The sequence below is a fragment of the Salvelinus fontinalis genome, chromosome 10 (assembly GCF_029448725.1).
Source record: "Salvelinus fontinalis isolate EN_2023a chromosome 10, ASM2944872v1, whole genome shotgun sequence".
NCBI classification, from domain to species: Eukaryota; Metazoa; Chordata; class Actinopteri; order Salmoniformes; family Salmonidae; genus Salvelinus; species Salvelinus fontinalis.
The window spans coordinates 1,628,419-1,654,023 of NC_074674.1; the positions used below are offsets into that span (position 1 = coordinate 1,628,419).

The window sequence follows — 25,605 nt, forward strand, 5'->3', positions numbered from 1 at the left end:
GAAAAACGAGTTTTAATGACTGCAACCTAAGTGTATGTAAACTTCCAACTTCAACTGTATATATATATTTTTTTATAGATCTGGCTGCGGACCACCTGCAGTACCGCTGACCCCACTTTGAGAACCCCTGGTGTAAAGAGAGCATAATTATGTTGCCCTCGTTCACAGTAATATTTTGCTGAATTAACTAGACTCACAGGGCTTACTCATTTCATGGGTCATGAAACGGTGCGTAATGAGAAGAATGACTGATGAAGAGAGGTGGAGAAAAGAGAAGCGAGAGAGACAGCCGTGAAGATCACGTCACTGCCCCTTTCAGATAAGATTGTATGGTTGTGATGCAGTAGGCAAATCCCTCTGTCCAATAATTGATGTGATGGTGAGTGGAGTGCCTGGCACATTGTACTGTACCCCTCCTCAGCCTCAGCTCCAGCCTCAGCTCCATCCCCAGCCACCACTGCCTCTCGGGGGAACCAATGAATAAGATGATGTCTGGAGGAGGAGCCTCCTCCTCCATCCCCTGGAACAGACTCACTGCAGCTCCTCCATTCACAAATGACACGGTCTTCAATACAGCTACTGTACCTACCTACTGCACCACTCTCCATTCACAACAAGCTGCCTACTCTAGTTTACCACCTCCTCAATTCCTCACACACTATTCTACCACAACCTCACTGTGCGTTACAAACAACTGCTATTCCGTCACATGGTTCATGCACAATGTGGAATGATCACTATAGCTCTGTTCTCTGCACATTCTGTCTATTCTAACAACGTCTACATACAGTATCTTCCTGTGAATGTAACTGTAATGTAAGAGGCCTATCAGTGTCTGATCCCATACATGAGTAGTCTAGGCTCTGCATATGTGTCCCTCACTCTGTGAAGGAGAGTTCTGCAGTGCTCGTGAAGGAACTGTGAAGGCCCTGGCTACCGATACCATGGCAACCACACGCAGAGAGGAGGGGAGCGGCAAGCTACTGAATCTGCAAGACGCTCACATGAGGGGACGTGTGTATATGCCTTGATATGCGTGTCTGTGTTTGCTTCAGTAGTGCATGCAGAGGAGGGAAGGAGGTTGTGCTGATACAACTGATTTCTAAATGAAACTAAAACAAAGGTCGGCTCCTCAAACACAGAGGGAGTTGGTTCCTGAGCAATCTAACAAACTGGTCTCAGCCCTGTGTCTGTATGTAGGAGTGAGTGTTCAGCATGGTGAGTAGGAGGGTGTTGTCTGCCAAAACAATGCTGGCTATTTAATTAGAGAGCAGAGACGGCAGGACTAAAGCTTTATCTCTAGGCCACTCGCAGGCCTTGGCAGACAACTTGATATTATGGTCTTGTTTTTCTCTCATCACTAATCTCAAAGCCAAGACTGCATAAAGATGCCCAATGGATCCTTGCATTTAAACAAGCTCAATCCAGATATTTTCTTGTCATTCTGTACATCCTTAACCTGTAAAAGCCCAACCAGGATGAATTCCAATTGCATCTCCTCCACTCATGAGAGACGTATTCCTTTCTTTCAGGTTTTCTGGGAATTACCAGTCAGGCAAATGATAATAGGAACCTGGGGCTACCATCCAGTCAGATCTCACATGGCAGAGACAAGACATCAAAGGCAACGTGGGATCACAGCAAACATCAATGCTAGTCAGACCCCACTGTTTATCACACACATTGTAGCTCTGTTCAGAGAGAAAGAGCTGTTGTGGATGAACATAAGGGGGCCATCTCTGAGTAAGCCTGTTATAAATTGCAGCATTTACTGTGTGGGAGACATTTCCATAAAGAAGTGTTTGTGTTTAACTCCGTTCCTGAGGCAGAGTTCTGAGGCGGGAAGATGGATACATCATTGCTCCATCACACAACTAATGAAATGTGACAAAAACTCCAATAACCTCGTCAGAGTTAGGGCTGGCACAATTACCGTATAACCGACGGTTATGGATGAAGACTGTCATGAAATAAAATAACAGTCTTAACCGTTTAAAAATACAGGATATATTTTTTTTTCCAGACAGCTGACTGATGACGGGACAGCCAGGCATTCGTGCAGTTGAGTCCGTTTCCGCTGTAACATGGGTTCTTAACAACATGACGAAACTGTTGCTGCTTGCTGAAACAAGAAACTAGCGGAACGAGTCTTCGGTTGCCTAGGCAACGGCCCCCACAATGCCGCAGCAGCACACAGAAATATAATTCATTCTAATTTCTAGCATTATATTTCTATGGCAGCACATGCAGTCAGGAGCGAAGGAGAGGAGAAAAGGTGTGTCTAAAAAAAAATATTTGTACGTATTACGGAGACCGTGGTCATTTTGGCTGGCCAAATGTCATAACCCTACTCAGAGCAGATGTCAACATGCACACTGCATCAAAGACTCTGTAGCACAGGGAACACAATCTACATTCCAGTGAGATGGGTCCTCGTGAAATTTACCTGCACTTATTCAAATATACAGTGGACTCGGAAAGTATTTAGACCCCTTGACTTTTTACACATTTTGTTACAGCCTTATTCAAAAATTGATTCAATAGTTTTCTCCCCCTCATCAATCTACACACACAATACCCCATAATGACAAGGCAAAAACAGGTTTTTAGAAATTTTTGCAAATTTATAAAAATAGAAAAAAACTGAAATATCACATTTACATTAGTATTCAGACCCTTTACTCAGTACTTTGTTGAAGCACCTTTGGCAGCGTTTACAGCCTCGAGTCTTCTTGGGTATAACGGTACAAGTTTGGCACACTGTATTTGGGGAGTTTATCCCATTCTTCTCTGCAGATCATCTCAAGCTCTGTCAGGTTGAATGGGGAGCTTTGCTGCACAGCTATTTTCAGGTCTCTCCATGAGATGTTTGATTGGGTTCAAGTCTGGGCTCTGGCTGGGCCACTCAAGGACATTCAGAGACCTGTCCCGAAGCTACTCCTTCGTTGTCTTGGCTGTGTGCTTAGGGTTGTTGTCCTGTTGGAAGGTGAATATCGCCCCAGTCTGAAGTTCTGAGCGCTCTGGAGCAGGTTTTTATCAAGGATCTCTGTGTACTTTGCTCTGTTCATCTTTCCTTCGATCCTGGCTAGTCTCCCAGTTCCTGCCGCTGAAAAACATCCCCACAGCATGATGCTGCCACCACCATGCGTCACCGTAGGGATCGTGCCAGGTTTCCTCCAGATGTGAAACTTGGCATTCAGGTCAAAGAGTTCAATTTATTTATTTTTATTTTACATTTATTTAACTAGTCAAGTCAGATAAGAACAAATTCTTATTTTCAATGACGGCCCAGGAACAGGAACAATCTTGTTTCTCATAGTGTGAGAGTCCTTTAGGTGCCTTCTGGCAAACTCCAAGCGGGCTGTCATGTGCCTTTTACTGAGGATTGGTTTCCGTCTGGCCACTCTACCATAAAGGCTTGATTGGTTGAGTGCTGCAGAGACGGTTGTCCTTCTGGAAGGTTCTCTCATCTTCACAGAGGAACTCTGGAGCTCTGTCAGAGTGACCATTGGGTTCTTGGTCACCTCCCTGACCAAGGCCCTTCTCCCCTGATTGCTAAGTTTGGCCGGGTGGCCAGCTCTAGGAAGAGACTTGGTGGTTTCAAACTTCTTCCGTTTAAGAATGATGGAGGCCACTATGTTCTTGGCGACCTTCAATGCTGCAGAAATGTTTTGGTACCCTTCACCAGATCTGTGCCTCAACACAATCCTGTCTCGGAGCTCTACGGACAATTCCTTTGACCTCATGGCTTGGTTTTTACTCTGACATGCACTGTCAACTGTGGGACCTTTATATAGACAGGTGTTTGCCTTTCCAAATCATGGCCAATCAATTGAATTTACCACAGGTGGAATCAAATCAAGTTGTAGAAACATCGCAAGGATGATCAATGGAAACAGGATGCACCTGAGCTCAATTTCGAGTGTCATAGCAAAGGGTCTAAATACTTATGTAAAGTTATTTCTGTTTTTTATTTATTTACAAAAAATCTAAAAACATGTTTTCTCTGTCATTATGGGGTATTGTGTGTAGATTAATGAGGGAAAAAATAATTTTATACATTTTAGAATAACGCTGTAACAAAATGTGGAAAAAATGAAGGGGTCTGAATAGTTTACGAATGCAATGTAATAAGCCAGTGTCCTCACAAATGGTGTAGAATAATGCTAATTACCTTGACAGGTGAACTTGACCCACTTCATCAGTGAGAAGGAATGCAGGTTAATCAGCTAGGGTGTGATTAGTGATTACCATAATAGTGAGGAGTCTTTTCCTGCACCTCACCAGTCAGCCACCAAACCCACAGCAGTACCAGCCCTGTTCCTCTCCTCCCGCCTGCAGGAAACCTGGTGGCACCTCATTAAATATTCAGATGGCAGCCCATTCAGTGAGGTCAGAATACGATTGGCATGCATATGAGAGACAGAGTGAGAGATAGGAAGAGTGTGAGAGAGGGGGGAGAGAGAGAAGAAGAAACAGAAAGAGGAAGAGAGAGACAGAGAAAGAGAGAGAAACAGAGAGAGAGAGAGAGAGAGCAGGCCTAGATTCCAGTCCATCTTGGATAGAGAGTGGAGCCAGCCCCTACACATCATCATGACAGTTGGGAAAGGGGGTGTCCCCACACCAAACTGTATTACCCACAACTCCTGCTCCCCATTCTCTATGTATATGTGAAATCCCCTTCCTGCGTGCTACATGTCTTAGAGTCCCATTGATTTTCTACACACCCTATCCATCAACATGGCTGTAGACATGTAGAGCCCAACACCAAGAGGAATCATTCAGAGCCACACAGGAGAAGCAGACAACAGTTCTTCAACCTAAGATAATGCTAATGCACAAGCCCCATTCTTTTCACGGACAGAAATGAATGATCTAGTAATGATATAACGCATGTTTGTTAGTGATAATCATTTTAACAAGGATCAAAGCAGAAGTGTCCTAGATCTGGCAACGCAGTCCTCGGCTTTGGCATGTGACGTGACAAAGCGAATTCGACAGACATGTCATAACGTTCCTCATACAGACAGGCAGGCAGCATGGAGAGGCAGTGATGGGACCCCCATGTGACAGTGACATCTCTAATCCTCAACCTCCTGTCCCTCACTGCACAGCCAGAGAGAAAGGGCCCGTGATGCCTTAGAGAACTGCTGTATAACCCTGGTCTGCCTGGCTACACCACAGAGAGCTAGCCAGGCAAATACACCAATATCTTATACCAAGCCTAATGGTGGTGGGCAAACACACAAACACATCAACCCCTGTTACTGCCAGTAATTGAGCTTGTAGAGAAGTCACAGTGCCCTATTTCACAGCCTTTCAGGTGGAGGGCTGTGTGGAGGGGCTGATGATGATGGAGGGGGCAGGGGGGAAAGCTATTGTTTCAGCTGTGTACCAGAGGGGGTATAATCCCCCCGCCCCACGTCACTCCTCCAGGAACCTCTCTATCCACAGCAGGGTCACCCTCTCAGTGGAAGATGGGGAGAGGAGAGGGAGAAGGGAATGGCGTATATCACACTATATCACACTATATCACTCCCCCTCACAACCGGCGGATGTATCATTACACCTCCCCAGAGACCGAGCTGCAAATGGATGCTTGTAGGTCTCCTCCATTACTCCATCAGCCAGAGGGGAGATAAAAGGCCCACGGTATTGCTTTGGGGCAGTAGACCCCAACAGAGATACAACCCCCTCCCCTTGTTATTCACCCCAACCTTGGGCTACGTCCTTTATTTTGAGGTGATTTAGTCCGTATGAAAAATACTCCTGACCAAGGTCAGAAGATAATGTCAAGATAATGTTTGACCTTGCGCCCAAATCGCATCAACATTTTGAAGATTGCGAGTCGATTCACTCTTTGACAACTGTGATGAATTAAGCCTGGTCACACACAGTTAAGAAAGATTGACATTTTCTAAAGAAACGGTGTGTTTATTCACACAAACATTCCCATATACTCATGCCTTAAACACACACATGCACTCTGATGTGTGTGTGTGGTGGGGATGTATCTCTGCTGATGCAGGTTTAATTGGCCCATTTGAGCCTGTGTGTGATGAGCCTGAGCTCTGGATAATCATGGGCTGACACAGTAATTACAGACCTGTGTGAGGAGCTGCACAGCCCCTGGTAAAGACACACACACACACACACACACACACACACATACACAGCCCAGCTCAATTATGACATATTACATACGATTACAGCAGCTACATCAGCACCAATTAAACTATTTAGCAACACTTTCATTGGCTTAATTGAATAGCATAAGTCCATAGCTATTGGGAAGTACTGTATGTAGAGTCACACATGGATTCAGGAACATACACAAATTGATCTCTGCTCTCTCCCACACGAACACATAGCCTCCTGTCTTTATCTCTGTTCTCTCCCACACGAACACATAGCCTCCTGTCTTTATCTCTGTTCTCTCCCACACGAACACATAGCCTCCTGTCTTTATCTCTGTTCTCTCCCACACGAACACATAGCCTCCTGTCTTTATCTCTGTCTCTCCCACACGAACACATAGCCTCCTGTCTTTATCTCTGTTCTCTCCCACACGAACACATAGCCTCCTGTCTTTATCTCTGTCTCTCAGACACGAACACATAGCCTCCTGTCTTTATCTCTGTCTCTCAGACACGAACACATAGCCTCCTGTCTTTATCTCTGTCTCTCAGACACGAACACATAGCCTCCTGTCTTTATCTCTGTCTCTCCCACACGAACACATAGCCTCCTGTCTTTATCTCTTTCTCTCAGACACGAACACAAAGCCTCCTGTCTTTATCTCTGTCTCTCAGACACAAACACATAGCCTCCTGTCTTTATCTCTGTTCTCTCCCACACGAACACATAGCCTCCTGTCTTTATCTCTGTCTCTCCCACACGAACACATAGCCTCCTGTCTTTATCTCTGTTCTCTCCCACACGAACACATAGCCTCCTGTCTTTATCTCTGTTCTCTCCCACACGAACACATAGCCTCCTGTCTTTATCTCTGTTCTCTCCCACACGAACACATAGCCTCCTGTCTTTATCTCTGTTCTCTCCCACACGAACACATAGCCTCCTGTCTTTATCTCTGTTCTCTCCCACACGAACACATAGCCTCCTGTCTTTATCTCTGTTCTCTCCCACACGAACACATAGCCTCCTGTCTTTATCTCTGTTCTCTCCCACACGAACACATAGCCTCCTGTCTTTATCTCTGTTCTCTCCCACACGAACACATAGCCTCCTGTCTTTATCTCTGTTCTCTCCCACACGAACACATAGCCTCCTGTCTTTATCTCTGTTCTCTCCCACACGAACACATAGCCTCCTGTCTTTATCTCTGTCTCTCAGACACAAACACAGACACATCTAGACAGACAAAAGTGCTCTCTCTTTCTCACACACACACACACACACACACACACACACACACACACACACACACACACACACACACACACACACACACACACACACACACACACACACACACACACACACACACACACACACACACACACACACACACACACACACACACACACCCTAATGTGGGGCTTAAGGCATAGCTTCAGCAGCCAGTAAAGGCTTTGCTGCCAATTCTGTGCTGATAGCTAGTCTTCCAACATGCATCATTCATGTTGTACAGCATAGGTGAGCCTTGATTTCAAATACGTGTGTCTACCCATGTTATCAGCTCATCCCTATCCTGTGATGTCAGAGCACAGGAGCGCTGTATGGGAGCGGTGAGAGAGCAGCCCTTCATCTAAAAGGCTTTTGTTCTCTCACATGGCCCAGGCACACAGGACCAAGCTCCCCTAACTCTGATTTTCAGCAGAACAACAAATCCCAGACAGACATGAGGGAGAGGTGAGGAGAGAGACAGAGTCAAGCATCTCTCTTCTGATGATATGCGCAGGAAGACAACGGTTAGTGGATGTGCTATGAATCTAAAGGCTCATCTCTCCCATGAAATCAACCAAACTGACAGACACGTTCCAAAGTCAAAACATAGTCAGCCCTTCTCATATGTTGGCCCAGGCTCACTTCTAGACTTAGACCTGGAGGGTATGAAGGGGACCCTCTGCTGGGCTCAACAAAGGTCTGGCCACTCGTGTTTGGAGAACATTTGAAGCACACGGGTCGATGGGGAAGGGGGTGGGGAGAAGGGTGATGCTCTGCTTTTGTGATGCTGTCCATTTCTCTGTCTCCATCCTTGCCTCTGACCAAACGCCATCTGTGGCATAAGTAGGTAGCCAGGCAGACAGACAGGCAGACATCTGTTAATGCCCAAAGAGCTCAAGCAGAACAGTGCCGGCAAGGCTGACTACCCCCCAGGCAAACAACTAGGCGGACTACCCCCAGCCAAACCACCAGTATGACTACCCCCCAGGTAAACCACCAAGCTGACTGACTACCCTCCAGCCAAACCACCAAGCTGACTGACTACCCTCCAGCCAAACCACCAAGCTGACTGACTACCCTCCAGCCAAACCACCAAGCTGACTACCTACCCCCCAGTTAAACCACCAGGCTGACTACACCCCAGCCAAACCACCAGGCTTGACTACCCCCCAGCCAAACCACCAAGCTTGACTACCCCCCAGCCAAACCACCAAGCTTGACTACCCCCCAGCCAAACCACCAAGCTTGACTACCCCCCAGCCAAACCACCAGGCTTGACTACCCCCCAGCCAAACCACCAAGCTTGACTACCCCCCAGCCAAACCACCAAGCTTGACTACCCCCCAGCCAAACCACCAGGCTTGACTACCCCCCAGCCAAACCACCAGGCTGACTACCCCCCAGCCAAACCACCAGGCTGACTACCCCCCAGCCAAACCACCAGGCTTGACTACCCCCCAGCCAAACCACCAGGCTGACTACCCCCCAGCCAAACCACCAGGCTGACTACCCCCCAGCCAAACCACCAGGCTGACTACCCCCCAGCCAAACCACCAGGCTGACTACCCCCCAGCCAAACCACCAAGCTTGACTACACCCCAGCCAAACCACCAAGCTTGACTACACCCCAGCCAAACCACCAAGCTTGACTACACCCCAGCCAAACCACCAAGCTTGACTACACCCCAGCCAAACCACCAAGCTTGACTACACCCCAGCCAAACCACCAAGCTTGACTACACCCCAGCCAAACCACCAAGCTTGACTACACCCCAGCCAAACCACCAAGCTTGACTACACCCCAGCCAAACCACCAAGCTTGACTACACCCCAGCCAAACCACCAAGCTTGACTACACCCCAGCCAAACCACCAAGCTTGACTACACCCCAGCCAAACCACCAAGCTTGACTACACCCCAGCCAAACCACCAGGCTGACTGACTACCCTCCAGCCAAACCACCAGGCTGACTGACTACCCTCCAGCCAAACCACCAGGCTGACTGACTACCCTCCAGCCAAACCACCAGGCTGACTACCCCCCAGCCAAACCACCAGGCTGACTACCCCCCAGCCAAACCACCAGGCTTGACTACCCCCCAGCCAAACCACCAGGCTGACTACCCCCCAGCCAAACCACCAGGCTGACTACCCCCCAGCCAAACCACCAGGCTGACTACCCCCCAGCCAAACCACCAGGCTTGACTACCCCCCAGCCAAACCACCAGGCTGACTACCCCCCAGCCAAACCACCAGGCTGACTACCCCCCAGCCAAACCACCAGGCTGACTACCCCCCAGCCAAACCACCAGGCTGACTACCCCCCAGCCAAACCACCAAGCTTGACTACACCCCAGCCAAACCACCAGGCTGACTACCCCCCAGCCAAACCACCAGGCTGAAGCCTCTTCATCAAATCAGGAAAGGACATTCAAAGTGGGGTGGCAAGTAGCCTAGTGGTTGGAGCGTTGGGCCAGTAACCGAAAGGTTGCTCGATCGAATCCCCGAGCTGACAAGGTAAAAATCTGTCGTTCTGCTCCTGAACAAGGCAGTTAAACCCACTGTTTCTAGGCCGTCATTGTAAATAAGAATTTGTTCTTAACTGACGTGCCTAGTTAAATAAAGGTTAAGAATAAATAAAAATCTAGTGGAAATTGCTCAGTCCTGCCTCCAAGACAAAACTCATCCCAATAAACATCAACCTGCGGACTAACATTGATTAGTATCACTTAATACAAAGCAGCATAGAATGTATACAATCATTTGTTTTGAACTGACAATATTCTGTCACTGTCAAAGTACAATCTTAATTTAGAGAGTAGTAGTGATGGGGGCGGATAAATCGATACTGTAACATATCGGGATATTATTTCCTATAATATATCGTATTGTTTTGACAATGTCGGAATATTGTTTTTGCGCTAGTTGGCTGTACCTGCACTAAAACTCAATTTTAAACAGAGAGACAATTAGTTTTCAGCACTTCTATTTCCATGGCTGATCAAAACTCTCATGGCTCACTCTGCAGCAGACATATGGGGAACAACATATGTTTGGACCATCACAATAAAATCACAGTATCGAATCACAATACACATAGAATCGTGAGAATCACAATACATATAGAATCGTGAGAATCACAATACGTACACGTAGACTTGATTAACAAAATATCCAACAATAGAACTCCAAGTGCAGACAAACATCCTGATCTGGCTGGCATGTGTTCAGACTTTTTGTTATTTGTTTTCAGGCAAGCATATCTAAAAAGGATCATACACAAACACAGTTTCCAAACAAGTCCCTGGTTTCAGAGGAACTGAGTCTTCCTTTGCAGAACAAAGTCAAAGTAGCATGGGTTTTAAGTGTGGATCAGCCTGTTTAGAAACCTCATGGTCATTTGACACATGGGTGTCTGTCTGGACTCCCCACCTTTAACAGTTAAGAATTGATTTCCTCGCCCACTGTGTCTGTCTGCCCATCTTCACCCAGGGAGATAGGATAGAGGTGAGGGAGCCAGGGAGGCTTGGTTGGAATGCTGCACACAGTGCTCCCTCCCGATAGCACTGTGTGGTTTCAAGTTTCGAAGTTGATTAGCCACGTGAACAGGATACGACAGGTGTAAAACAGTATCCTTAAATTCTTTCTTGAGAGCTCTTTCCCAACAATACAGTGATAATAATAACAATAATAATAATAAATATAGATAATAAAAGAAAAAACACACAAAGTATGATATTAGTTGAAAAAACATGAGAATGCAAGTATATACAGGTCTGTATCTTATTCAATATTCAGGGGTACTGGAGTGGTTGAGGTGGGTTTATACATAAAAATGTACTGGTAGTAGATGGCGCCGAAGACCATGGCTGATGTTTTACATTATCCCAACCAATTGTGCAATTTGGTTATTTTTTTTGCATTTTGTATAACTTATTGTGTACATAATGTTGCTGCTACCATCTCTTATGACCGAAAATAACTTCTGTACATCAGCAAAGCGATTACTAACCACAGACTAGAAGAAACGTTTTCCTTTAACGAGTCTGACGAGAAAGATATCCCGCTTTCACTGGAACAGGCCCAGATCCACGCCTTTTGCGTAAAAAAAAGATGCCAGAAAAGGGGACGCCAATCGGGGATCCTTCTGAGAATCCAGAGGCTAGCGAGCAAACTCCCAATGCCTTCCATTCTTCGTGCTAACGTGCAATCTTTAGAAAATAAAATTGATGACCTAATATTAAGATTATCCTACCAACGGGACATTAAAAACTGCAACATCTTATGTTTCACCGAGACGTGGCTGAAAGAAGAAATTGACAATATAGAGCTGGAGTGATTTTCCATGCACCGGCATAACAGAGACGCTACCTCTGGTAAGACGAGGGGTGGGGGTGTGTGTCTTTTTGTTAATAACAGCTGGTGTGCGATGTCTAATATTAAAGAAGTATTATGATAAGCTGTCGACCGCATCTACCAAGAGAGTTCTCATCTGTATTATTCATAGCCGTCTATTTACCACCATAAAGCGAAGCTGGCACTAAGACCGCTCTCAACCAACTCCATAAGGCCATAAACAAAGAAGAAAATGCTCACCAAGCTCCTAGTGGCTGGGGTCTTTAATGCAGGGAAACTTAAATAAGTTTTACCAAATTTTTACCAGCATGTCACATGTGCAACCAGGGGGGAAAAATCCACACAGAGATGCATACAAAGCTCTCCCCCACCCTCCATTTGGCAAATCTGACCATAATTCTATCCTACTGATTCCTGCTTACAAGCAAAAACTAAAGCAGGAAGTACCAGTGACTCGCTCAATACGGAAGTGGTCAGATGACACGGATGCTACACTACAGGACTGTTTCGCTAGCACAGACTGGAATAAGTTTTGTGATTCATCCAATGGCATTGAGGAATACACCACCTCAGTCATCGGCTTCATCAATAAGTGTATCGATGACGACGTCCCCAAAGTGACTGTACGTACAGTTGAAGTCGGAAGTTTACATACACTTAGGTCGGAGTCATTAAAACTCGTTTTTCAACCACTCCACAAATTTATTGTTAACAAACTATAGTTTTGGCAAGTCGGTTAGGACATCTACTTTGTGCATGGCACAAGTAATTTTTCCAACAATTGTTTACAGACAGATTATTTCACTTATAATTCACTGTATCATAATTCCAGTGGATCAGAAGTTTACATACACTAAGTTGACTGTGCCTTTAAACAGCTTGGAATATTCCAGAAAATGATGTCATGGCTTTAGAAGCTTCTGATAGGCTAATTGACATCATTTGAGTCAATTGGAGGTGTACCTGTGGATGTATTTCAAGGCCTACGTTCAAACTCAGTGCCTCTTTGCTTGACATCATGGGAAAATCAAAAGAAATCAGCCAAGACTTCAGAAAAAATATTGTAAACCTCCACAAGTCTGGTTCATCCTTGGGAGCAATTTCCAAACGCCTGAAGGTACCACGTTCATCTGTAGAAACAATAGTACACAAGTATAAACACCATGGGACCACGCAGCCGTCATACCGCACAGGAAGGAGATGTGTTCTGTCTCCTAGAGATAAACGTACTTTGGCGCGAAAAGTGCAAATCAATCCCAGAACAAGAGCAAAGGACCTTGTGAAAATACTGGGGGAAACAGGTACAAAAGTATCTATATCCACAGTAAAACGAGTCCTATATCGACATAACCAGAAATTCCGTTCAGCAAGGAAGCCACTGCTCCAAAACCGCCATAAAAAGCCAGACTACGGTTTGCAAATGCACATGGGGACAAAGATCGTACTTTTTTCCTCCGGTCTGATGAAACAAAAATAGAACTGTTTGGCCATGATGACCATTGTTATGTTTGGAGGAAAAAGGGGGATGCTTGCAAGCCAAAGAACACCATCCCAACCGTGAAGCACAGGGGTGGCAGCATCATGTTGTGGGGTTGCTTTGCTGCAGGAGGAACTGGTGCACTTCACAAAATAGATGGCATCATGAGGGAGGAAAATGATGTGGATATATTGAAGCAACATCTCAAGACATCAGTCAGGAAGGTAAAGCTTGGTCGCAAACTGGTCTTCCAAATGGACAATGACCCCAAGCATACTTCCAAAGTTGTGGCAAAATGGCTTAAGGACAACAAAGTCAAGGTATTGGAGTGGCCATCACAAAGCCCTGACCTCAATCCTATAGAAAATGTGTGGGCAGAACTGAAAAAGCGTGTGCGAGCAAGGAGGCCTACAAACCTGACTCAGTTACACCAGCTTTGTCAGGAGGAGTGGGCCAAAATTCACCCAACATATTGTGGGAAGCTTGTGGAAGGCTACCCAAAACGTTTGACCCAAGTTAAACAATTTAAAGGCAATGCTACCAAATACTAATTGAGTTTATGTAAACTTCTGACCCACTGTGTCACTTGTTAAATCTACTTCAATCAGTGTAGATGAAGGGGAGGAGACCAGTTAAAGAAGGATTTTTAAGCATTGAGACATGGATTGTGTATGTGTGCGATTCAGGGGGTGAATGGGCAAGACAAAAGATGTATGTGCCTATGAATGGGGTATGGTGGTAGGAGCCAGGCGCACCAGTTTGAGTGTGTCAAGAACTGCAACGCTGCTGGGTTTTTCCACGCTCAACAGTTTCCTGTGTATATCAAGAATGGTCCACCAGTCAAAGGACATCCAGCCAACTTGAGACAACTGTGGGAAGCAATGGTATCAACATGGGCCAGCATCCACTTGACACCTTGTAGAGTTCATGCCCTGACAAATTGAGGCTGTTCTAAGGGCAAAAGGGGGCGCAACTCAATATTAGGAAGGTGTTCTGTGTAAACAGGTGTAATAGTGACCAGTAGATAGATACTGATGGTAATGGAAATTAATAATCAATGAACAGCAGAATGGTAGTAATAAATCTATTCTATAATCATTTTAGAAGCACCGTAGGTGTGAGGGGTGTGTGTGCACGTGTGGGTGTAAATGTGTGGCGTCAGTAATGAGTATGAGGGTGTATGCGAGTGTGTGTATGTGTGAGAGTGAGAGTTGAGATCAAATCAAATTTCATTTGTCACATGCGCAGAATACAACAGGTGAAACAGTGAAATGCTTACTTACAAGCCCTTAACCAACAATGCAGTTCAAGAAATAGAGTTAAAATATTTACTAAATAAACTAAAGTAAAAAAATAAATATACTTTTTTTTTTAAAGTTACACAAGAAAATGACATAACAATAATGAAGGTAAGGTGTATGTGTCTGAGTTGGTAGAGACCTGGATGAGCATAAAGTCCAGGCTAGTCTCGAGAAAGAGCCGTCGATTTCAGACTTTTGAAAAGGCCCGGAGGACGTCGATATCTACCTTAGTCGGTGCTCACCAAAAAGAAACTATGGCACAACACTGGGCTCAAACTCACAAGGCTCAAAGCCAGAGCGTGCTGCTTAGACCAATGCACCATGGAAGTTCACAAGTCTCTTTCAAGCAGGGAGAGTACTTGATGATGTTTAAAAGGAAACAGCGCATTGTTTTTAATTATTTTGTTTCAAACCTTTCCCAAACCATAGCTCGAACCTTAACCACTCAGAAGTAATACCTAAACTTAACCCTTTGAGTTATTTCTGTTTTAACCCTGTAACCACGCAGAATTAACCCTGTAACCACGCAGAATTAATGGGTAAAACTATGAAATCCGGTTGTAGGGCCTCCCGAGTGACGCAGCAGTCTAAGGCACTGCATCGCAGTGCTTGAGGCGTCACTACAGACCCATGAGGCGACGCACAATTGGCCCAGCGTCGTCAGGGTTAGGGGAGGGTTTGGGTTGGCCGGGATGTTCTTGTACCATCGCACTCTAGCGATTCCTGTGGCGGGCCGGGCGTATGCACGCTGACACAGTTGCCAGTTGGACAGTGTTTCCTCCGACACATTGGTGCGGCTGGCTTCTGGGTTAAACGAGCAGTGTGGCAAGAAGCAGTGTGGCTTTGCAGGGTCATGTTTCGGGGGACGCACAGCTCTCGACCTCTGTATTGGAGTTGCAGCGATGGGAAAAGACTGCAACCACCAATTGGGGAGAAAAGGGGGGTAAAAGTGAGTATTTTACAAAGAAATAGCTACTCCTATATGCTTAATTTAGAGTTATTAATGTAACTTTAGTTGTTCTGCAAATGTTGGGCTATATGTTTTGATTTGTATTACATTGTAAGGCTGCATGATGAGACTCTAATGATCATTTGAAAAAAAGTCGCTTGAAAAGGCATGAGCTCTTCTTTGTGTTTTGCGCAGGCTGTACATACTCCAAAAGTCTTTCATTCACAATTTGACAAGCACTTTATAATGCCTCGAATTTTAAGGCGGCATCCCCTTTTGTGGCCGTAATGCATCCTAAAACAAACATGATTTTTGCGGCCCAGAGTGTTGCTTTGTGCCCTTCTCCCTGAGTGTGCTAAGCAATCCGAAGCGCCTCCCACTCAGACAGCTCTTCTTCAAGTGATCGGGTCTTTCTCACAGGCTACAAGTGAAGACAGACAGATCGGGGATGCAGCTGTGCGCGTCGTTATCCAATTCCGAGGAGCATATTGAAGATATTGGAAGAACTGTCCACTTGTACTTTTTGTCAGCCAACAAGATGAGTAGGCCTAACGAACAGCAAAAGCACTAGCCTATTTCAATCTACTATCCCCCATAGTACAAAAGTGGACCTATTCTATTCTTTACGAGAAAAAAATATTCCAAACATAGTCTGGGACAGTTGTGGGATGCAATACATCCCAAATTAATAATTTACAACCACTAGCATCAAAAAAACTTTTTTATGCAATGTCGCTGACGCAACAGATGAGAGCATTTAGCGTAAAATATTGATAAACTATTAGGCTAGTTCTTCACATTATAACCACATCAATGTGCACATGGTAGTAGGCTATAAGTGCAAACTGTCAACAGCATACTGCAAACATGCACCTTTGTGTCAGCTCACCTTCCTCTGTCTTTGTATCCGTCTTACGTAAACAATACACACACAAAGACACATGCGCTCTCTCTGGTTCACTTAACAGGATGATGCAACTTTCATTGCTTGAACACATGGGAAGAGTGTTGCTTGAACACATGGCATAGGACTATGTTGACAGCTCCTGCAATGACCCAACACACTAGAGAACAATATAATTGGGATTTTATCTAACACTTTTAGAAACTCTATCTTGCTGTGTTAAAAGTTTTTAAGCATTCCGAAATTATTCTTCAAAAGGAATTCATTGAACTCTGATTGTATTCTGTCTTGTGGTTCGATGTTCCAGAAATCTATGTTCAATGATTCTATTTGAGAGTTACGATCTGTTCAGAGGATTCCGTCTGGGAGAATTCTGTCTGGAACTAGAGTGGGAGGGTTCGATCTGAGAAGGCTCTATGCACTGAGTATACTCTATACACGGTTCTGTCATCACGTATTCTGTCAGAGAAAAATTCTGTCTGGAAAAGTTTGGATTCTAAGTGAGAGTTTGTATTATGAAGATATCCTCACTGAAAAGAGTGAAGTTCCTATCCTTGCTTGCCCAACCATCCATCTGTAATATGTAATCTCACCAAAACCAGACAGAGCATGTTTTTTTCTGGAGTGATGTTTCATTTTGACTGTGTGCTGTAAAACAGTGGAGGCTGTTGAGGGGAGGACGGCTCATAATAATGGCTGGAACGTAGGGAATGGCATCAAACACATGGAAATCATGTATGTGATGTATTTGATAACATTTCACTGATTCCGCTCCAGCAATTACCACGAGCCTGTCCTCCCCAATTAAGGTGCCACCTACCTTCAGTGCTGTACAAGAATTCGCTACTAGCTTACAATATCAACAATAAGTCATCATCATTAAAACCTTCTCTTTAGATGATCTGTCAAGTGTTTTTCCAAGTAACTACTGATTCTTGCTTCCTAAAACTTAACTAGACCCGTTTCTCTTTCTGAACTAGCAATCATGTACTTGGACTTAAAATCAGCATAGGAATAGAACACTATTCATGCAACTGATGCATTTCTCCTTTCATCCCACCAGTGATCTCTGAACAGGACTATCTCCATCTGCCAGTTGAATTTAGGTTGAGGATTTGATGATGCCAGCTTAAACAAGATATGCCTTCCATTTCTTTTTAGGGTTTTTTCTCAAAGATGACAAAGTCACCATCAAGAGGAATCCCTTGTGAAAATGTCAAAAATAAGTTAAAAAAAAAATCCTCAGCATATTCCCTTACTGCAAAATAATTTACACTATAATGTGTGAATGGAAATACACCTGCTTGTATACACAGCCTTCTTTATCCATCTGAAAGGGACTGCTTGTCCTCCCTTTATTTATCTGCACTAGTCTGCAGCATATATTTCCTTTTATAGAGACAGAGAAGAGCAAAAAGTCAATGCAGTAGTACTGATCAAACACACCAGGCCCATAGACAGGCCCATAGCAGTGCATTTAGCCAACTGTCTTCTGGCTTTATATCACTTCTGCAACATCACTCTAAATTACAATCAACACTGCATTCATTCAATCTCAACATGGACGGAAACTATCTGGTCTTTCACAGGTCCTCCCTATCCCCACATTGAAATAACTTGTCAAGTATCTTCTCGCCGGCAGGTCTTGCCTTTGATAGTGCCAATGACGAGATCATCACATCCCACCTGATTCATCACACAAGCCTGCACTCTCACCAATACACACACACCCAAACTTCCTGTCGTCTTCACAGCTTCTCAAGACTAGGTCAGTATCATGCATTTTTTCACACATTGCTCTGTTATACACTATACACTTCACATAACACTGTTATCATTATGTGCTGAACCCACCGCACACTGCCGTCATGTCACAAAAGTCAAGTCAGTCCGATCACTTGAGGAACTGATAAACTGTGAAATAAGTATGTTTGTATGCAGTAGCTAACAAACGCATCTCATTCCAAAAATAGACATCAAGTAGCTCGTTAGTTAGGCTGAGGGAGCATTCCATGTATAATTCAGCCACAGCACTTTATCTCTGATGCAGTCCGGTAAGCCTACTGCATGTCCCTCCTATCTAAGTAGAGGGGACTCTTGCATTTAGGACCCAATTCCTTACCTGAAAAGGTACACAATAAATCCTTATGAACTTTATTACTCAGTAAGCATTTTTAACTAAGACCTTAGGGCAATGATTAAATCAGGTTGCACAAACATCACAGGCTAGTATCTATCTGTAATCTGAGCCAGAGGCTGCTGTCTAGGCTGGTGTTTTTCATTTCTCCAAACATCAGGCACACTGGCCTGTGTGAACTTCTCAGTGTTTGAATTTGCCAAATAGTTGCCCATCTGAGTAGCCTACATTGCCTTGCCTGGCTACCAAAACTCCTTGCTCCCCCCAAGCTATGCCACGCTCATGGACGTTAGTTTCTTCTCCGCAATGAGCCTGGATCGGAGTACTTCCCCCACAATTTCTAGAATAGAAATACATTCTAGACTGTCTGACTGGTCCCAGAAACCGATGGGTTGGGCCAGAGCCAGAACATACATGGGTAAAGAGGCGTTTAGAAAATGTGTCTTTGGTTTTGATACTCTGATTGGTTAGAGATGATCCAAATTGCTGATGACTGTTTTGTACAACACCCCAAATTACTTAAGTGATCCGTCTCAGACTGAAGTATGTAGCGAACGAAAGAGCAGCATTAGAATTAAGTTTGAATCATGAGGCAATACATTGCCCACCAAGACCATGCAATGGCATAAGTACAGACACCCACACCATGAATATAAATACACAGAAACACAAACCAACTCATATACCCTGTGACAGAAACTTCCTCATGAGTTAGACTCTGGGTCTGCAAAAGGAAAACTCTCAGTTCCTCGTTTGGAAACTCAGTGTGTGTGTGTGTGTGTGTGTGTGTGTGTGTGTGTGTGTGTGTGTGTGTGTGTGTGTGTGTGTGTGTGTGTGTGAATTCAGGAGCTGACAGGGCTGACCCAGACACAACAGAAAGTTTTGTTTTGGAACATTAAGCACTAAATTCACATAGACACTAACTCTATCAATGACGCGCTAACTCCATCAATGAGGCGCTAACTCCATCAATGAGGCGCTAACTCCATCAATGAGGCGCTAACTCCATCAATGAGGCGCTAACTCCATCAATGAGGCGCTAACTCCATCAATGAGGCGCTAACTCCATCAATGAGGCGCTAACTCCATCAATGAGGCGCTAACTCCATCAATGAGGCGCTAACTCTATCAATGAGGCGCTAACTCTATCAATGAGGCGCTAACTCTATCAATGAGGCGCTAACTCCATCAATGAGGCGCTAACTCCATCAATGAGGCGCTAACTCCATCAATGAGGCGCTAACTCAAACTCAACAAATTATACTATTTACAGTCGCGACGGAGAGTTGGGGGGCGCGAAATGTTTACTTCTTCCTAGGGGGGGGGCGTAACAGAAAATAATTGAGAAGCACTGCATTAACCCCACATGAGGCACTAACCCCACATGAGGCACTAACACCATCAATGAGGCACTAACTCCATCATAGACGCACTAACCCCACATGAGGCACTAACCCCACATGAGGCACTAACACCACATGAGGCACTAACACCACATGAGGCACTAACACCACATGAGGCACTAACCCCACATGAGGCACTAACACCACATGAGGCACTAACACCACATGAGGCACTAACACCACATGAGGCACTAACACCACATGAGGCACTAACCCCACATGAGGCACTAACACCACATGAGGCACTAACTCCATCAATGAGGCACTAACACCACATGAGGCACTAACTCCATCAATGAAGCACTAACACCACACGAGGCACTAACTCCATCAATGAGGCACTAACTCCATCAACGAGGCAGTAACTCCATCGATGAGGCACTAACTCCATCAATGAGGCACTAACTCCACATGAGGCACTAACTCCATCAATGAGGCACTAACTCCATCAATGAGGCACTAACTCCATCAATGAGGCACTAACTCCATCAATGACGCACTAACTCCATCAATGAGGCACTAACACCACATCAGGCACTAACTCCATCAATGACGCACTAACTCCATCAATGAGGGACTAACTCCATCAATGAGGCACTAACTCCATCAATGACGCACTAAATCCATCAATGAGGCACCAACACCACATGAGGCACTAACTCCATCAATGAGGTACTAACTCCATCAATGAGGCACTAACTCCATCAATGACGCACTAACTCCATCAATGAGGCACTAACTCCATCAATGAGGCACTAACTCCATCAATGAGGCACTAACTCCATCAATGAGGCACTAACTCCATCAATGATGCACTAACTCCATCAATGAGGCACTAACTCCATCAATGAGGCACTAACTCCATCAATGAGGCACTAACTCCATCAATGACGCACTAACTCCATCAATGAGGCACTAACTCCATCAATGAGGCACTAACTCCATCAATGAGGCACTAACTCCATCAATGACGCACTAACTCCATCAATGAGGCACTAACTCCATCAATGAGGCACTAACACCACATGAGGCACTAACTCCATCAATGAGAGACTAACCCCACATGAGGCACTAACACCACATGAGGCACTAACACCACATGAGGCACTAACACCACATGAGGCACTAACCCCACATGAGGCACTAACCCCACATAAGGCACTAACACCACATGAGGCACTAACACCACATGAGGCACTAACTCCATCAATGAGGCACTAACACCACATGAGGCACTAACTCCATCAATGAGGCACTAACACCACATGAGGCACTAACTCCATCAATGAGGCACTAACCCCACATGAGGCACTAACTCCATCAATGAGGCACTAACCCCACATGAGGCACTAACACCACATGAGGCACTAACTCCATCAATGAGGCACTAACTCCATCACTGAGGCACTAACTCCATCAATGAGGCACTAACCCCACATGAGGCACTAACCCCACATGAGGCACTAACCCCACATGAGGCACTAACCCCACATGAGGCACTAACTCCATCAATGAGGCACTAACTCCATCACTGAGGCACTAACTCCATCAATGAGGCACTAACACCACATGAGGCACTAACTCCATCAATGAGGCACTAACCCCACATGAGGCACTAACATCACATGAGGCACTAACTCCATCAATGAGGCACTAACTCCATCAATGAGGCACTAACACCACATGAGGCACTAACTCCATCAATGAGGCACTAACCCCACATGAGGCACTAACCCCACATGAGGCACTGACTCCATCAATGAGGCACTAACCCCACATGAGGCACTAACACCACATGAGGCACTAACACCACATGAGGCACTAACACCACATGAGGCACTAACACCACATGAGGCACTAACACCACATGAGGCACTAACACCACATGAGGCACTAACTCCATCAATGAGGCACTAACACCAAATGAGGCACTAACTCCATCAATGAGCCACTAACCCCACATGAGGCACTAACCCCACATGAGGCACTAACTCCATCAATGAGGCACTAACTCCGTCATAGACGCACTAACCCCACATGAGGCACTAACCCCACATGAGGCACTAACACCACATGAGGCACTAACACCACATGAGGCACTAACACCACATGAGGCACTAACACCACATGAGGCACTAACACCACATGAGGCACTAACACCACATGAGGCACTAACACCACATGAGGCACTAACTCCATCAATGAGGCACTAACACCACATGAGGCACTAACTTAATCAATGAGGCACTAACACCACATGAGGCACTAACACCACATGAGGCACTAACTCCATTAATGAGGCACTAACTCCATCAATGAAGCACTAACACCACACGAGGCACTAACTCCATCAATGACGCACTAACTCCATCAACGAGGCAGTAACCTAATCGATGAGGCACCAACACCACATGAGGCACTAACACCACATGAGGCACTAACTCCATCAATGACACACTAACTCCATCAATGAGGCACTAACTCCATCAATGAGGCACTAACTCCATCAATGAGGCACTAACTCCATCAATGAGGCACTAACTCCATCAATGAGGCACTAACTCCATCAATGAGGCACTAACTCCATCAATGACGCACTAACTCCATCAATGAGGCACTAACACCACATCAGGCACTAACTCCATCAATGAGGCACTAACTCCATCAATGAGGCACTAACTCCATCAATGAGGCACTAACACCACATGAGGCACTAACTCCATCAATGAGGTACTAACTCCATCAATGAGGCACTAACTCCATCAATGAGGCACTAACTCCATCAATGACGCACTAACTCCATCAATGAGGCACTAACACCACGAGGCACTAACTCCATCAATGAGGCACTAACTCCATCAATGAGGCACTAACTCCATCAATGATGCACTAACTCCATCAATGAGGCACTAACTCCATCAATGAGGCACTAACTCCATCAATGACGCACTAACTCCATCAATGAGGCACTAACTCCATCAATGAGGCACTAACTCCATCAATGAGGCACTAACTCCATCAATGAGGCACTAACTCCATCAATGAGGCACTAACCCCACATGAGGCACTAACCCCACATGAGGCACTAACTCCATCAATGAGGCACTAACTCCATCAATGAGGCACTAACTCCATCAATGAGGCACTAACCCCACATGAGGCACTAACACCACATGAGGCACTAACTCCATCAATGAGGCACTAACTCCATCACTGAGGCACTAACTCCATCAATGAGGCACTAACTCCATCAATGAGGCACTAACCCCACATGAGGCACTAACCCCACATGAGGCACTAACCCCACATGAGGCACGAACACCACATAAGGCACTAACTCCATCAATGAGGCACTAACCCCACATGAGGCACTAACCTCACATGAGGCACTAACACCACATGAGGCACTAACTCCATCAATGAGGCACTAACTCCATCACTGAGGCACTAACTCCATCAATGAGGCACTAACACCACATGAGGCACTAACTCCATCAATGCGGCACTAACCCCACATGAGGCACTAACACCACATGAGGCACTAACTCCATCAATGAGGCCCTAACTCCATCAATGAGGCACTAACTCCATCAATGAGGCACTAACTCCATCAATGAGGCACTAACTCCATCAATGAGGCACTAACTCCATCAATGAGGCACCCCACATGATTAATGGACCTTTAGAATCGCTGTCATGACCCTACATTACTGGCACAGACATTCACAGTAGCCATGACATATTAAACCCACTTCAGTCTCCAGGAAAAAAGAAAAGTACAGCCAAGACCAAGCCAGGGCTCTACCGTGCAATCATTTTAATCGCATATGCGCCTAAATATATTTTGCTGTGCAACCTGGAATTGTAATTTAGAATAAATAAGTAAAAAAATCTGCCAGATAATATTTGTTGTAATGATTACTTCTCTGTACCGAAGCCCCAGAGCGCCATGGAGAATACACTGAGCTCATGTTCATGACCATCATGCTAGCACCATTACTACAAAGAAAACAGCTTGTTACCTCAAATATTTGTCATTTTGCGACTACATTTCATTGTGTGCTCCTACATTTCTCCAATTTAGGCTCCCTGTTCCCTGTAAAAAAAGGTCAGTATGTGGATCTGTTATCTGCCTCAACACCATCATCAATAATTCCACCACCTGGCTGCAGAGGCCCCACAATCAGGCACCAAATGCATGATGTACAGCCGGCTTTTATATACACTACAGTGTGGGAAACCAGCACCATCATCATTTCATAAGACAAATGAATGCTTCATTCAGACCACCCAAAATATGGAGGCTATCTACATGGATTAACAAAACACGTGGGCTATGGATCATGTATGCCTATAGCCTAGGCCTGCTATATGTTCAACCACATGAATAGCCTATAATCTCAAACCGCCATGTGATATTTGGCCACTTGAGAGAAAAAAAGAATACTGACTAATTTAATATATTTTTACATAAATTGGGCTACTAGAATTATATCCAACATAAACTAAACGAATGGGTATGTCCAATCAAAATCTATTTCGTATAAGAGATACATACACCCATTCTAGAGGCTATGGAGACGGTGAATCTTTTGTCTTGGGCTGCCGTAGACAAAATAGCCTCTCAGTGAACATGCTCCAAAAATGACATTTCATATTCATTGGGTAAGGTTTTACTATTCATCTCCCCATTCACTGATAATTTTCTTCACCTAGTAAGGCTACTCACCATCTAAATGTAGGTTAATGTAAATTCGCTCTATCGCCCTGACTGAGTTGCGCTTATCATTTCATTCATGCATTCATATGGTCTCATCAGGAGCGCGAGAGAGAAGCAGGCGACCAAGACGAGCCGTTGCCACCGCACTGCCAGCGCAATTCTAGAGGACGTGAATACTATGGGACATTTTAACACATTGAGCTCAGCTATTCTACGAAGACAATATGGCAAAAAAGAAAATGCAACAGTGTGTATCTATTGCAATGTTAATAAAACAGAGCAGTTGGTGAAAACATGCAAATGGACCATAGTAATAAGGAAATGTAGTGCGCACCACGCTCAATTGTATCAATATTGGATACTTTGTAGTATCACGCGCCTATTTGTTGAACCAGCTGAGGCCAGCAAGGTCTCAAGAGCAGAGAGCGTTTCGGAAACCAACCTGCCTGTGTTGTATCAGTAAGATCATAGCTCAATCCAGGGTAGTCTCTCAGCTTCCTCCCGCTAAGATTCAACGTTCCTGAGCACACGGAATCCTCCAGAGCGCGGTCTAAGCTCCGGGTCGTGTGGAGATGATGCTGATGCTGGTTGATCCCCGGGTTCCAGTGAGGTCCGTTGGATAAGTGATGGTTTGAAAGAGCCGGTACAGCTCCCACACCTCCCTGACTCGACGCCATTTTCACAAGAGGAATTACAATAATAACAGTGGCGGTTTCTACACCCATGCGCAAAAGGCACACACTCCATGGACGTTAGGGGAAGGGCTTCTGAGAGGGCGTGGGCGCGGAGGGGACATTTGGTGTAGAGAGGTGCACACATTTTCTTATCAGAGAGAAGTATTCACATCTGTGCAATTAAAGTGAGTTACAGACCTGTATGAAATGTTTAAAATGTACGACCTGGAACCCCCCCAGGTCATTTTTTACATTTCATACAGGTCTGTACAGGG

The 25,605-nt window shown here is 45.2% G+C and overlaps 1 protein-coding gene across 3 annotated transcripts in view; it reads right to left on the minus strand.

Annotated features, from left to right (window-relative positions):
* Positions 1-25,360, minus strand: part of LOC129863340 (leucine-rich repeat and calponin homology domain-containing protein 2-like) — an 80,699-nt gene extending 55,339 nt beyond the window's left edge. For 2 of the 3 annotated variants that reach the window (XM_055935244.1, XM_055935243.1), the window contains exon 1: positions 25,099-25,359. In XM_055935244.1, the coding sequence (XP_055791219.1) occupies positions 25,099-25,333 (235 nt within the window). In that variant the 5' untranslated portion in view covers positions 25,334-25,359. Of the gene's footprint in view, positions 1-25,098 lie in introns of all 3 variants that reach the window. The other variant, XM_055935245.1, reaches the window with a different exon arrangement.
* Positions 25,361-25,605: the final 245 nt, after the last annotated feature.